Source organism: Marmota flaviventris, chromosome 3, assembly GCF_047511675.1.
Source record: "Marmota flaviventris isolate mMarFla1 chromosome 3, mMarFla1.hap1, whole genome shotgun sequence".
In the NCBI taxonomy this organism is placed as follows: Eukaryota; Metazoa; Chordata; class Mammalia; order Rodentia; family Sciuridae; genus Marmota; species Marmota flaviventris.
The window spans coordinates 128,135,367-128,149,362 of NC_092500.1; the positions used below are offsets into that span (position 1 = coordinate 128,135,367).

Sequence of the window (13,996 nt, forward strand, 5' to 3'; positions counted from 1 at the left end):
TCATGTATTATAAGGCGTATTCTGTCTATTTAGAACCTTGAGCATCAAGGTCTACTCTCAAATTCTTAAGGCCCCATTTCTTAAAAAAAAAAAATTAAAAAGTAATAGATATATATGCCCTTTTATTACTTATTGGCCCATTTATATTGGGTCAATTAAATTAAAAAGGTAATTAAATAGACAAAAGATAAACATAATTTTCCATATTTTTAATTACCATTATTGCACCAATACAGCATACGCTTTATATACATATATCTTAAACTTCATTTTCAATTTTTCAGCAATTCAAATACATAATATATTATCATCTTGAGAATACAAAGAACACAACATGGAGGAAGATTGAGAAAATAGGTTCCCAATAGTTAGTCACTAGTGATTCTACAGACTTTCTTTTTAGTGTTTTCTATTGGAATTTTAAAATGTCCTGCCATGGCTCTGCAAGAATAGAGCTGCCTGGAAGGGGAAGCAATGAAAATTATGGACCCAAAGTTAGAAAGAGTTAAGAATGGAATCCAGGAGAAACAATATATTTTCAAACTAAATATAAGGATCCCCCTTCAGCCAGAATGCAAATCTCCAAACAGGTGCTAAGGGAAGTAATTACATCCTCCCATCTAATTCTCAAAATTGCCCTTTAACAAACAAAATAGGTAGTGCCCATTCATCTGAGGAGGTGAACTGTCTTCACAGCATTGTAAAAGGAATGGCAGGGCAGAGGGAAAGGAAAGTGAAGGGAGAGCAACTTGCTTTTAAGATACCCTAGCTAGTGGGTATCAAAGTCCAAGACAAAACCTGTCACAATAAAGCTGTGACTCTCTAACATCCTTCATAAGTGACAATATATGTAATAGCAGCTTTCTATTGAAGAGCCAGATGGATTGAAAAAAATGCTTATGGAAAGGGGTCAGATACCCAGGCAGCAAGGCAATGTGGGTACTGAATAAGACTTAAGTGCTTTCAACCTCTCTGTTCTACAGATCAGGTTAAAAACACAACTCTTCAAATTAGGTCAAATAAAGGGGTGAACATAAATTAATGCTGTGCTTCAAATGCAGCAACGAGGTGGAGCTGCAAGAAATCAAAAACTTCTATGGAATATAACTTGGAAAGCACAGCCTCTTGAACTTCCTCCATCCCAGAAACATCCAAAGATGTCAAAGATGTTGCACTATTCAATAAACACAACAGTAACGATGCCACCAATACAACCCTCTTATCATAGGAAAAGACATGTAAACACACAAGAGGGCGATGGAGCTGCACCTAGCGCTGGACGTTCATTGAATAGGACAAGCCTGGAGGCTATACAGAAGAGACCCAAGATACCCATCTTTCTCCAAACATACCCTTATCAAAATTCTGAATCTGTAAATACTGAGGTCAGCCTGTCCATTTTTAGAGTCTTGGGTTAGTGGAAAAGAAAGTTTCAAGGCTTTGTCTCCCCTGAAATTGTAAAATAGGGTTTCACAAAGAGGCACACAAGGATCATGAGATGATTCTAAAATAAGTTCAAGAATTTTAAAAGATGGAGAAAAATTTTACAGATTAAAGGTCATTTCCCCTCAAAAAGACACTGGTCTTTTGAACCCTGCATAGCCAGCCACAAGTATAGTTAAGATCTACTGTTCTCCTGCATTGGTAATCACCAGGAAATAACAGATACTCTCTTGGCTGTATAGCAAGTAATGACATAGAAGAGTGACATAAATCAACTTGAATATAATGGAAAAGCTATGAAGAAGATTGTCCATTAATTTTGGTTTGGGGGAGGGAAGGGGTTCCTAACCTCCCTCACAGATTGGTGCCCTCAACGTCATTTTTATTCTTCAAGTCTGTCCTTACTGTCTTGCAATGCTATTCAAAACTGGACCCAGTTGGATGGCTGTGGTGCCTGGTTTGGAACTGAGCTGCAAGACAGAAAGAGAGAAAAAGCCAAAGGCATAACATTAGCATAACTATATTTATTTATTTCCAAGAAATCACTGTCCAGAATTTCTAAAATCATACTTTGCACAAATTCTACTTACCAAGGCTTGAAATATCCCACTTAAACCTCACCATGGAGTTTTCTTCTCCCACCATTCCCAACACAACTACATTTCTTTTCCTAGAACTCCTACAAAAGACTCTATTGTGACTTGCAAATCCCCTGCTTTCCCACATCACAGATTAATTTGACCGTACAAATCTTCTAAACACTGAGTCAAAGTATGCTGGTTTCACTATGTTCACTACCTGGATGCAGTACTAAAGTCTCCCCACAAGTCATTGCTTGCAGAAACTGGAGCTGGTGCTGTTGTTGTGACAGGTATAGGAGAATCCAAATCTAAAAGGATATCTGAACACAGGTAAGAGGAGAAAAAAGAAAAAGGGACACAATAAAAATCCTGGAAATGTTCACACAAAAACCTATAAACAAATGTCACAGCAGCTTTACCTATAATTGCCAAAAACTGGAAACAACCCAAATGTCCTTCCATGGATAACATCATAGAATACTACTCAGCAATAAAAGGGAACTATTGATATACACAACTTGGATTAATCTCAAGAAATTTACACTCAGTGTAAAAAGCCAGTCCCAAATGGTTACAAACTATATGATTCAATTTATGTAACATTCCACAAGTGACAAAGTTACACAGAAAGAGACCAGAATAGGGTTGAGCAAAGAAAGACTAAAAAGGAGATCAGTGTGGTTATAAAAGGGTGACACAAAGGATTCCTTAGAGTTATGGAACTATTCTGTAGCCTAGTTATAATGACCAATCTGTGACTAATCAATGCATGACAAAACTGCATAAAACTAAAGAAACATATACCCAAACAAATACATGTAAAACTGGTAAAATCTGGGAGGCGATCCCCCACTCACTGTCTTGACAGGGTCACAGTGAGAAAAAGTGTTGGCAAAGCCGCTCTCCCACTGTCTTGTCAGGGTCACAGTGAGGATGAATGCTGGCAAAGCCAAGCTGGTTGGTGGGAAACCGAAACCATGAGACCCTTTTTTAAGTAATTGGGACTTTGCATTTTCATGCTTATGTTTCTGACAGGAGGCATAAGTATGTTAAATGCCAAACAAATTAAATTTCAGATGGCTAGAACATAACAGGTAGTTCATGCCTTGGAGGCTGTTCTACTACCCCTCAGCATATCAAGGACAAAGTAGAAGGCTGTTCTTCTATCTCAGTACATTGTGGACAAACCTGATAACAGACAACAATCATCCTTTGAAAGGTCATGAGAATTTTAGGCACCACATTGATTATATCAACTAGAACCCAAGCCCATATTTCCGGCCTCTTAGAAAACCTAATCAGTATGCTTATTTTACAAAGTTCACCACATGTAGTCTCATTTTTACACTTAGGAAAGTTAAAACATATATTCTTCTCTTTTTATAAACCCTTTCTTACTTTACATAGGGATATATGATGAGCATAGTTAATATTGGTGGAAAGTGGATTGATTTTTAGAACTTACTTTCTATTGAGAAAGATTATGAAGATATGAGAACTAGTGCACCTTGACTGAGAAAAAAGAAACTCTTTGAGAAAGCAGCTCAACCAGTTTTATGAGAATAAATTTAGGAATTAATTAAAACAGCTTTAAAAGACACAGTTTTAGAATAATGTTAGAAATATTATTTTATTTAGATTCTTAAGTTTAGAAATTCTTAAGTTTTTAGTTGTATAGGTTTTTGATATGTTTTAAGAATGATTCATAAACTTTAGGATGTTTTAAATATAAGATTTAAAGGGACTTTTTTAGATGGGAATTTTAGATTAGAAATAAAGTACAAGTGTACTTTAGGTTAATGATTGGTTAGGAGACTTAGAGTCTGGTTACATAGTTTAGCATTAGTTAATAAGAAAATAACATATCTTGGGAAAAATAGTAAATCTTGGGAAAATCTGAAAAATGTAAATTAGTGACATATTTTATTAATGATTCTGTACTTTTAATAATTATATAACTGAAGGTCATATCCTAGAAAAATGTAAATTAATGTTACATTTTTTGTACCCCCAATCATGGTTAAGGAAATGTCATGTCTTGGCAAAGTTTTAAATTATATAATTAATGACGTATTCTGAATCTATAATGATGAGAAAAATTGTAATAAAAGATGACCCAGAGAAAGCTGCATTAGAGCTCTTTCTCTGGAGATTGCTCCAACGGAATGACTCCTGTCTCATCTTTTCGCCGACGCCACTCATCCTTCAGGACTCCCTGGACTCCGCTAGGGCAGGACCCCGGCAATATAGCTCAGTTGATAGAGTGTTTGCCTCGCATGCACAAGGCCCTGGGTTCGATCCCTAGCATCACACACACACACACCAAAAAAAAAAAAAAAACGGTAAAATCTGAATAAGATTGGCAGAGATTTCAATGTCAATTTCCTGATTATGATATTTAATAATTTTATAAGATGTCACCATTGAGGGAAATTGGATAAAAGTTACACAGGATTTCCTTGTATTAGTCTTACAATTGCATGTGAACCTATAATTATCTAAAAATAAAAAGTTCAATTTAAAAAAAATGAATTTTAGATACTATTCCCAGTGCTGGTGACACCAAGAGAAGTGGTTACAACATTTTCACCTAAAAACTCTAGAAAGAGCTAGGGATGTAGCTCAGCTGCAGAACACTTACCTGGCATATATGAGGTTCTAGGTTCAATCATCAGTACAGGGCGGGGGATACAGCTTAGTGATAAAGCTCAGAGTGTGAGGCCCTAAGTTGAATCCCCAGCCTCCCTCCATCCCTGCTCCCCCCAAAAATCCCTAGTACTAAGAAAAAGAAAACAGACTTGGGCCGTCCCTACAGATGATTAGTTGCAGAAAGAGAAAACTTACCTTTAGAATTAATTCAAAAATTATTTGTATTGCCTAATACATTAAGTTAAAACTCCCTGTATCTAATATCTGGTTCTCTAATCTCAGGAAAATTCTTTTGAGTTCTAATGTTCTTATTTAACTATATCTTTTTCGCACCAGATAGTTAGGACGAACACAATTCCTTTTCTCTCAACTGACTTTGTAAAGGATTAAGAAATAATAATAATTTACTAAATGGCTACTATATCCCAAGAAATGTGCTGGGTGTTATCCTATCATTTAACCTTACTATGATGACATAGCTTTACATCTCCATTTTGGAGAAAGAAAACTAAGACTCAATGAACTTAAGAAATATTTATCAAGTGCACTCAGATATAAAGTATTAGAGCCACAATCATAATGTTGGTCTATCTGATTCACATGCCTACAAGCATCTAACCAATGAACAATGAAGGAAACAGTTTTTTTAATAAATTTTCTGTCAAAGAACCCACTAAATACAGTAACTAAGTTCACCAAAAAAAAAAAAAAAACCTGATTCTTTGCCAAAATCACCTTGTCAAAAAGTCACTTCTTAGCAAAAACATTAGTACTCTGTTAGAAAACTGGTTTATCCAATTACAACATTAGATATGATTTACCAAACTTAGAAGTTTTAGATTTACCTGAATTACTACCTCCATGGTTAGATTTTGGAATGGGTGGTGGAGTGACATGATTACTGATGGCAACTGAGGAAGATGGTGGGGGAATAGTGACTTTGCCTCCAGGGGGAGGAGGAAGTAAACTTAGGCCCCCAGCTCCTGTAGTCCTAGGCTTAGAAGCAGCTCCTTTCTTGGTTGTAATGTTCTAAACAAGAGGAAGAGGAGGGAGAGTGAGAGAGAAAGAGAGAGAGAGAAAGAAATGTCACAAACTTAGAGAAGAACAGGAAAATACATTAAAAAAAAAAAAAAAAAATACTCACCCCAATACTCAACTTGATGGTCTGTCCTTCCTTGAAGCCTAGATCCAACTTGGGACGAGTATCCATTTCCTGAGATTCTTTGGAAATCTCAGATTCCTGCTTTACCCACCTTTGGGAAAACAGTAATTTATCTTAGTTTGAGATTCCCTGAAAGCAAAGTCTGACACACAAGTTTGGGTATATTTAGTTTGTATGAAATGGGATTCCAAAATACAGAGTAAGGAATCAGGAAAAATCAGAAAGGAAAAGGAGATAAGAAGCTAAGAAAGAGGCCAACTGGGGTTCAGTCCCATTAAGAACCCTCTGAGAAACCATAAAGAATGTGTATTAAACTGGTCCCTCTTCAAAGGAGGGCATCTAGCCACCATTTTCTATCTGACAGTTGGACACTGTCCCAGAGTGGGTGTTCCTTAGTCCTTGCAGATTACACTGTTCTGCTAACCAAGTGGCCTTCAACAACTTCAGAATCCTGAAGCAGAAAAGCAGAAATATGTTTGTTCTTGAGGTAGAAAGCTGATGATATATATAGTAGTGTCTAGCAAAGCTGTACTAAAATCAGGTGGGCTGAAGACATGAATGCACAAAACATACAGCTATATAAGTTAACAAAATTGGTACACAACTCCTCACTTCATATATAGCCCTGCTGTTAACTATATTCTCCCTCCACTTCCTAAAAGCAAGGGCAAATTTTCCGAGAGGCATAAACAGAAGCATCATCACAAATCATTGTACAAGGGATCTAAAACATATTATAGACAATACAGAAAGAAACCAGAATAGATACAAAGATTAGGAAACAGGCATGAAGGGGGGAGATTTATATTCATAATGAACTAGTATACCAAATAAAGAAACCAGAAGGCCAAAGCAACAGTGCCCATTCAATTGAAAAGGGACACTCCCATAAGCATTTAACATGGTAACTAAGGACAAACTTTACTCACTTGAAGTGATCTTGCAAGGAAACATTAAAGTCAAAGGCATCTCCCCGATCTGTGAATCCAATGCCAATGAACGCACTTCGACCTGTGAAAAAGTCAGGAATACTAAGTATAAGAAGTTTCTGCCCAATGAAAATATGCAAGTTACTCTAACTATATAAAGTCTATGAATATAAAACATTTTCTCACAAGACCCACTCAGTAGGCTACATACAGTTATGGGCAAATTCTATCATTGTTTGTTTTTGTAAATAAAGTTTTATTGATACATAGCTATATCAATTATTGTCTACTGCTGCTTTCATAATACAACAGCAAAACTGAGAATGCTAGGTGCAACAGAGACTATTTGACCTGCAAAATCTACAATACTTCTTTCTTCCTGTTATAAACTATGAAGAAATGATTAAGCCAGGAGTTGTGGCATATGCCTCTAATCCGAATGACTCAGAGGTTGAGGCAAGAAGATCACAGTTTAAGGACAGCCTTGACAACTCAGGGAAATTTGTTTCAAAATATAAAAATTTTAAAAGGCCTAGGGATGTAGCTCAGTGGTAGAGTGCCCCTGGGTTCAATCCCAGTAGTGGAAAAAGAAAGAAAGAATTGAGAATCACTGTCCTAGAAATACAGACTCAAGATAGTCCCACCAAAAACCACCACAAACCATAAAGGAGCAAAATGTGTCAATTCTTTCATTAGATATGCATAATTCATTTTAAGTCCTACCTATTAATTACCACATCTTGAACTTGTGTTCATATCTATTACAAATAACAGGTTAATACTTCTCCCTCAACAGTTATAGCAACTTCAGAGAAAGAAAAGGAATAATTTAGTAAATAGAAGTAAGAAATACAATCAGAACACAATTTCACTGAAGTGCCTTGTTCATTTTCCTAACTACATCCCATTCAAAATCTCAGATCCCTTACCAGTACCATCCTGGATCCGAATTACAAAGTAGCGGCTAGAATCTGTCACTGTCTCCACAGCAATACCAGGATATTGTTCTACTGGTGCCTGAGCAAAGAGCTCTCCTGACAAATAAGAAAAAGACCTCTGAGCAAAGGAAGCAAAAAATCAGAACTCCAATTAACAAGTATTTCCATTCTAGGTCCCCAACTTAAAGGTATTTATAAAAGCACGTTAAACCAAAACCCTTAATATATTAAAGGGTCACCTGCACTTTACCTGAAACTTTATCTTCGAGTTTGATATAGGCAATCTTTCCTTTTGAAGTAATTCGGAGACGACCGGTCCAATCAGGTTGGTCTAATTTCCAGTCAGATGCCCTAGAACAGGAAAATGGGAAGCCTCAGGCCTCAGGTACATTTCTTTAATATTACTAAAGCCTACCCATAATCATCTGCCACATTGCTACATGTCTGTCCTGAATTGCCTATTCTTTCTACTTATTAAATAATCAAAAAAATAATATCCATGATCTTCTTATACAGCTGCCTCTTGTTATGTTACTACTGGAGGATTTTAGAGTCTAAAAAAAGTGTCAACAAGAACAAGTAAAAGTATAAATAAAAGCCATAAAAAATATAAAACTTCTTGGAACTGGGGGTGTTGCTCAGTGACAAAGTGCTTGCCTAGCATGTGTGAGACACTGCAAAAAAAAATTTAAAATAAAAATAAAAAAACTTCTTATGGGCTGGGATTGTGGCTCAGCGGTGGAGCACTCGCCTAGGATGGGCGGGACCCGGGTTCAATCCTTAGCACCACATAAAAATAAAGGCATTGTGCTGTGTCCATCTACACCTAAAAAATAAATATTTTTTTAAAAAGCTCCTTTTTATGAATATGTTATATTCATACTATAGATTACATTGTATATAATAGTGTTTTATTGATCAGGTAACAACAAAGTATATCTACTAATTGAAATATCCTGGGTAACAGAAGCCTTCCCAAATCACTGAGCATATTATCTTTCATTGAATACAGCCAGAGTGCTTATTAAGTCACAAGCATTGTTCTAGATGCTTGTGACATAAAAGCAAACAAAACATCCTCCTTCTTATTAGACTTACATTCCAAAAAAAAAGACACAATAAAAAGGCAACATGAGGGGCTGGGGTTGTGGCTCAAGTGGTAGAGCACTCGCCTAGCACCTGTGAGGCACTGGGTTCAATCCTCAGTACCACATAAAAATAAAATGTATTGTATCCACCTAAAACTAAAACATAAATATTTATTTTTAAAAAGGCAGAATGATAAATAACATAACATAGTATCTTAGAACGTTATAAGTGCTAAAGTAAAAAGAAAATAAAGAGGCAGACATGAAGTTTGGGGAAAGCAGTGGGAGAGTAAACAGGTTGCAATATTCAAGAGGGTGGTCAGGGTATGCCTCACTAGGTGGGTGGAATGTGAGCAAAAGTTGTTAAGTAAGTGAGGGGAAATACCTAGAGGATCAAGATTTCTGGGTCCAGGGAATGGCTAGTGCAAAGATGCTAAGGTAAGAACATGCTTGGGGGGCTGGGGATGTGGCTCAAGCGGTAGCGCACTCGCCTGGCATGCGTGCGGCCCGGGTTCGATCCTCAGCACCACATACAAAGATGTTGTGTCTGCCGAAAACTAAAAAATAAATATTAAAAAATTCTCTCCCTCTCCCCCCCCCTCTCTCTCTCTCTCTCTCTTAAAAAAAAAAAAAATAGAACATGCTTGGCATGTTTGAGGGACAGCAAGAAAGTCACTGTGCTTAGAATAGAGTAAGAGACCAAGAGGGAGAGGTACAGAGAGCCAGTTCATGCAGGAAGGGGTTTACAGGCTATCAAAACAACTTGGCCATTTACTGAGTAAAAGAGGAGCCATTGCAGGCTTTCAGCAGATATGACATGACCTGCCTTATGTCTTAAAAGGATTAGTTTGTCTGCTGAGTGGAGAAGAGATGTATGGACATGATGGCCGAAGCACAGAGATTAGTTAAAAGAGTATTGCAGTAATCTAGGTGATTCATGATGATGGCTCAGAAAAGATAATAGCAGAACTGGCTAGATTCTAGATATATTTAAAGGAAAGGGAGTAGGATTTCCTAATGGATTGGATATGTCAGAAGAGAAAAAGAGAAGTATAGGGTTATTTTAAGAATTTTAGCCTGAGCAAAGGAGTTACCAATAACTGAGATGAGGAAGGCCAAAGGTGGAGCCTCACTGGGAATAAAGATTAGATGTTTTCTTTTGGAGATGCTGAGTTCTAGATGTCAAAAAGATTTAAGAGGAGATGTAGACTAGGAAATTGAATATATGTGAGCCCAAATTCAGAAGAAAAATCTGGAATGAAAACACAAATGTCTGTAAAAACATTAGAAATACTAAAATGTATACTCAGATGACATGTGTTTACATGAACTTGAACAAAATCTAACTATTACTTATGGTGGATTTTTATGAACATTTATAAAATTGTGACTTGTTTTGCCAGGAGTATAGAAAAGGGAGAGGAAAATAAAAGTTATTAATAATGCACCCCTTAAGAACCTGAAGACTAATACTTAGAGGCTAAAAAAAAGTAACAATAAGGTATATATGAACAAAAATGAGTTTAACATAATATGCAAAAGGCTGAAATGAAGAAAGTAAAAAATGTAGCACAGGTTTTTGACAGGATTTGTAAGATAAATTCTTATCATTCCCTTCCCTTTTGATGCTCTGCCCTCTAAGACCCTCAAGTATCTGAATCTGATCTAGATTAGAATACTCTACAGATCCCCTCTATTAATTATTTATATACTTAACGTTTACTTATTCTGGTCATACCAAAAGCTAGACTTAAGCATAAGTGAGCTATTGAAAATATTAGAAACAATCCTACTGGATGTATTTCTTCCAGTTCAGACTCTTTGTCTTTTTATCTAGTACCCAATTCTCTTATTGAAAATTAGCAAATTCTCAGTAAGTAAAATGGATATTCATTACAGCAGTTTCCCTAAGCCATGAGCCTTAGTTCCTCTCCTACTCCAAAACCTAGCCTAAAGAACTCTTGGTTTTGCTGGTCTTTTGACAATACTATGAACTGATTTCACAAATTTTCATTTACATTAGCCTAAAACTGTATGTATAAGTCATTACTATAAATCACAATAAGTTTCCACATGTACCTTTTATTAAACCCTTAGTGCAGCCATGAAAAGTATGTCTCCCCACCCCTTTTCTCTCTCAATAAAGGAAAATAATGCCTAATTTCAGTAATAATACCTAATTCAAAGTCCAGTATTCTTTACATTAAAATTAAAATACTACAGAATTTAATATTAATTTAGGTAGGGGAGGAAAGTAGTGATGAAGGAAAAAAATTTATAGAATGGAAAATCATTTTCTATTCATTTATAAATTTCTGATCAACCTATATTTTCCTTCTCTTTTGGTCCAAAAGTCTGATAAGCAGTGACTGTTTAGGAAGCAACAGTTTATATAAAGTCATTTTATTCCCTTTGATCTTACTTGTCACTCAAAGGTAGGAATCCCCCTGCTTGCTAAAAAGCCCAATTTGTCCTTTAAAGGCAGCCTAAAGAATAAATCATGCTCATAATGTAAAATGGGATCTGGGAAACAATAAGAAAGACTATTCAGACAAAGAAAAAAGTAAATTTATAAAGTATCTATTATATGCCTGGCATTAAGCCTATTCTTGTAAAAATTGAGAAAATCTTACAAGGTAAGTACTGCTATATTCATTTTTACAGAGAAGAAGCCTAAAGTTTGATACAGTTAAGTGATTTGCCAAAGGTAACCCAGCAAAGAAATGAAGAGATACAATTCAAACTTAATTCTGCTGTATTCATTCACCATACTAAAGAAGAAAAGATAAAATGCCTATTGAAGGTTAAAAATTCTAATAATCATGAAAAACACAGGAGGATAACAGGAAAGAGTGTAAAGGAAAATTAAGAAATTGCTTTAATGGCTCATTGTAATTAACTGATATATAAATAAAGGCTTACGGATAAACTAGAAAGTAAAGGTAAAGAATGCAAATAGGTGAGAGTGAAGATGTTTTTAAATGCCTGAAGTAGAATATAAGAAACAGACTTCAACTTCAATGTGTATCATATCATTTAGAAAGTCTTAACTCCTGAATGTTCAAAGTCATGAGGTATTTGACCTTATTTAGCAGTTCAAGCTATGTTAATTTATATGATCAGGTTTATCTATATTATCTAACTAATTTCTTCTTTCATTCAGCATTTACAGAGTGCCCATTAAGTGTCGCACACTGTGCTAGACCCTAAGAATACAAAATTTAAAAAGACCTCAGGTTGTTGACATTTTACCTACTCTGGAGAAACAGGAATATGAACAATCCACTACAAAAGAGAATGCAGAGCACTGAGATGGAGACAACCAAAGGGTACCAATGAAACACAAAGAGAGCATACCTAAATCAGACAGGAAGAGTCAGACAGGGCTTCCCAAAGAAGGTTATGTCTAAGATGAGTCAAAATTATATATTAACCGTAAATACCATCAAAAACCATGATTTCTATATATGGGGTCTAGCTGACAGCTTCTTGAAAATAGAACTAGTTCTTTAAAAGGTAAACTCACAAGGGCCCAGTGCATAAGTCTGCAAGTACAAAGATATTGCTTCATGATAAATGAACCTCAGGTAAAGAGGCAAAATGGACCTATGGAGAAGATAACTTTTCAGCCAAAGTAATGGTAAATACCAAGAGAAAAATCCTTATGGTAATATGAATAAGAGAGAGAAATAAGAACAGCATGTGTAATTATGATGCTTTGATGTTTCTTATATTCTTTCCTATCTACTATAATTTCATTTTTCTCTCCAAAACCTCACTCGATGTACATAAGAAGAGCATTTTTTTCTATTTCACAGATGAAAAAACTAAGCCTTGGAGAGGCTTAAGATTTCCCCCCAAGTTATACAGGCATTTAATGCCAGGGCTCATACTCATATTTTTTTTAACTTCTATGCCAGTGGATTATCTTTCAACTACATAACATAGCACTACTCAGACCTTAATAGTTACTGGATTATGAGGTTGTTAGTTAGGCCCTACCAAGAAAATGCTGCATTAATCCTGGACAGAAACACTACAGAAAATGAGAGGAAGGAAAGGAAGACAAAAAAATACAATATAACCAAGAAAATATATTGAAAAGAAGCATAATAGACAATCATTGGAAAACTTATGATCACTATATTTGCCACTAGCAAAACAATCGTAGGAAAAACCGAATGATGAATAATGATACTTGATGTGAGACTGACAACAGTACAAAAGATAAATTTGATCATTCAACAGTGACCAATAACACAATGATTACCCACATGTGTGCAGTGGGTACTGGAAATGTATTTGTCAGGGATTGGGGAGAGAGGATTACAAGCTGAAGGACGCACTTAAGAAAGAACAGAAGGTGAATGGCGATGGAACAGATATGAATGGATGTGGATGATGGGGAGCATATGGATGTCCCAAGAGAGATGGGGGAGGAGAAGTGGAATGATTCAGGATGGTAAAAAAAAAAAAAGGATAACTGGCGGAAACAAGACCAATGATAATGAACTATGTAGAAGTGGAACAAGAGAACAGGACGGTAACAACCCAGAGGGTAAGCTAGCAAGGTGACAACCTAGAGCAAAGACAGCGTGCTACTTTAAAAACAGAAATGTCATTCCCGACACGTGTGCGGCAGTGCCTCAGAGTTGGTACCTGTAACCGCGGTTGGAGGCCCGGGGTGGAATCCGGTAGACGCTGACGTCCGGCTTTACACACAGCACAGATTCATACTCCAACTCGGCCGCCATCTTGACTCCGCTCTCCGCGTCGCCAGGGGCGGGGCGTAGAGCCGGGGGCGGGACGTTGAGGAGGGAGTTGCGTAAGCGACTACTTCCGCTGCGTCACTTCCTCCCAAGTTCGGTTTCAATCCTGAAATTAACCTCTTCGATGGCGCGGGTTAGGGGATCCATATTGGAACCTGGGAACACTGAGGATACCCTGTTCACCATCTTGAGTAATGGCAAAATGCCTTCTCGGCGAACGACTTACGTTATGAAAATCTCTGTCCCGTAGAAAGCGTCATCTTGCCGGCAGGTCCCCGCATCTCTCAGAAGGATGGGACCTCATCTGGAAATCTGGCTGAGTGCCTTCCAAGAGCCACTTTTTAATCATAGGGTTCCTGGCAGGAAAATGATACCTCCTCTTGTGGAATCTCATACCCGGTACCTGCGGGAAATGTTTGGGACACTCATGGACACGT

At 36.7% G+C, this 13,996-nt stretch overlaps 1 protein-coding gene across 1 annotated transcript; it reads right to left on the reverse strand.

Moving 5' to 3' along the window:
• Positions 1–205: 205 nt before the first annotated feature.
• Necap1 (NECAP endocytosis associated 1) lies at positions 206–13,557 on the reverse strand. Its single transcript, XM_027950560.2, has 8 exons — positions 13,450–13,557; positions 7,953–8,053; positions 7,694–7,798; positions 6,765–6,846; positions 5,818–5,926; positions 5,519–5,702; positions 2,242–2,344; positions 206–1,913 (listed from the first exon to the last, which is right to left on the reverse strand). Exons 1-8 carry the CDS (start codon positions 13,542–13,544, stop codon positions 1,865–1,867), a joined length of 828 nt encoding a protein of 275 aa, XP_027806361.1. The 5' UTR covers positions 13,545–13,557; the 3' UTR covers positions 206–1,864.
• Between the last annotated feature and the right edge of the window lie 439 nt (positions 13,558–13,996).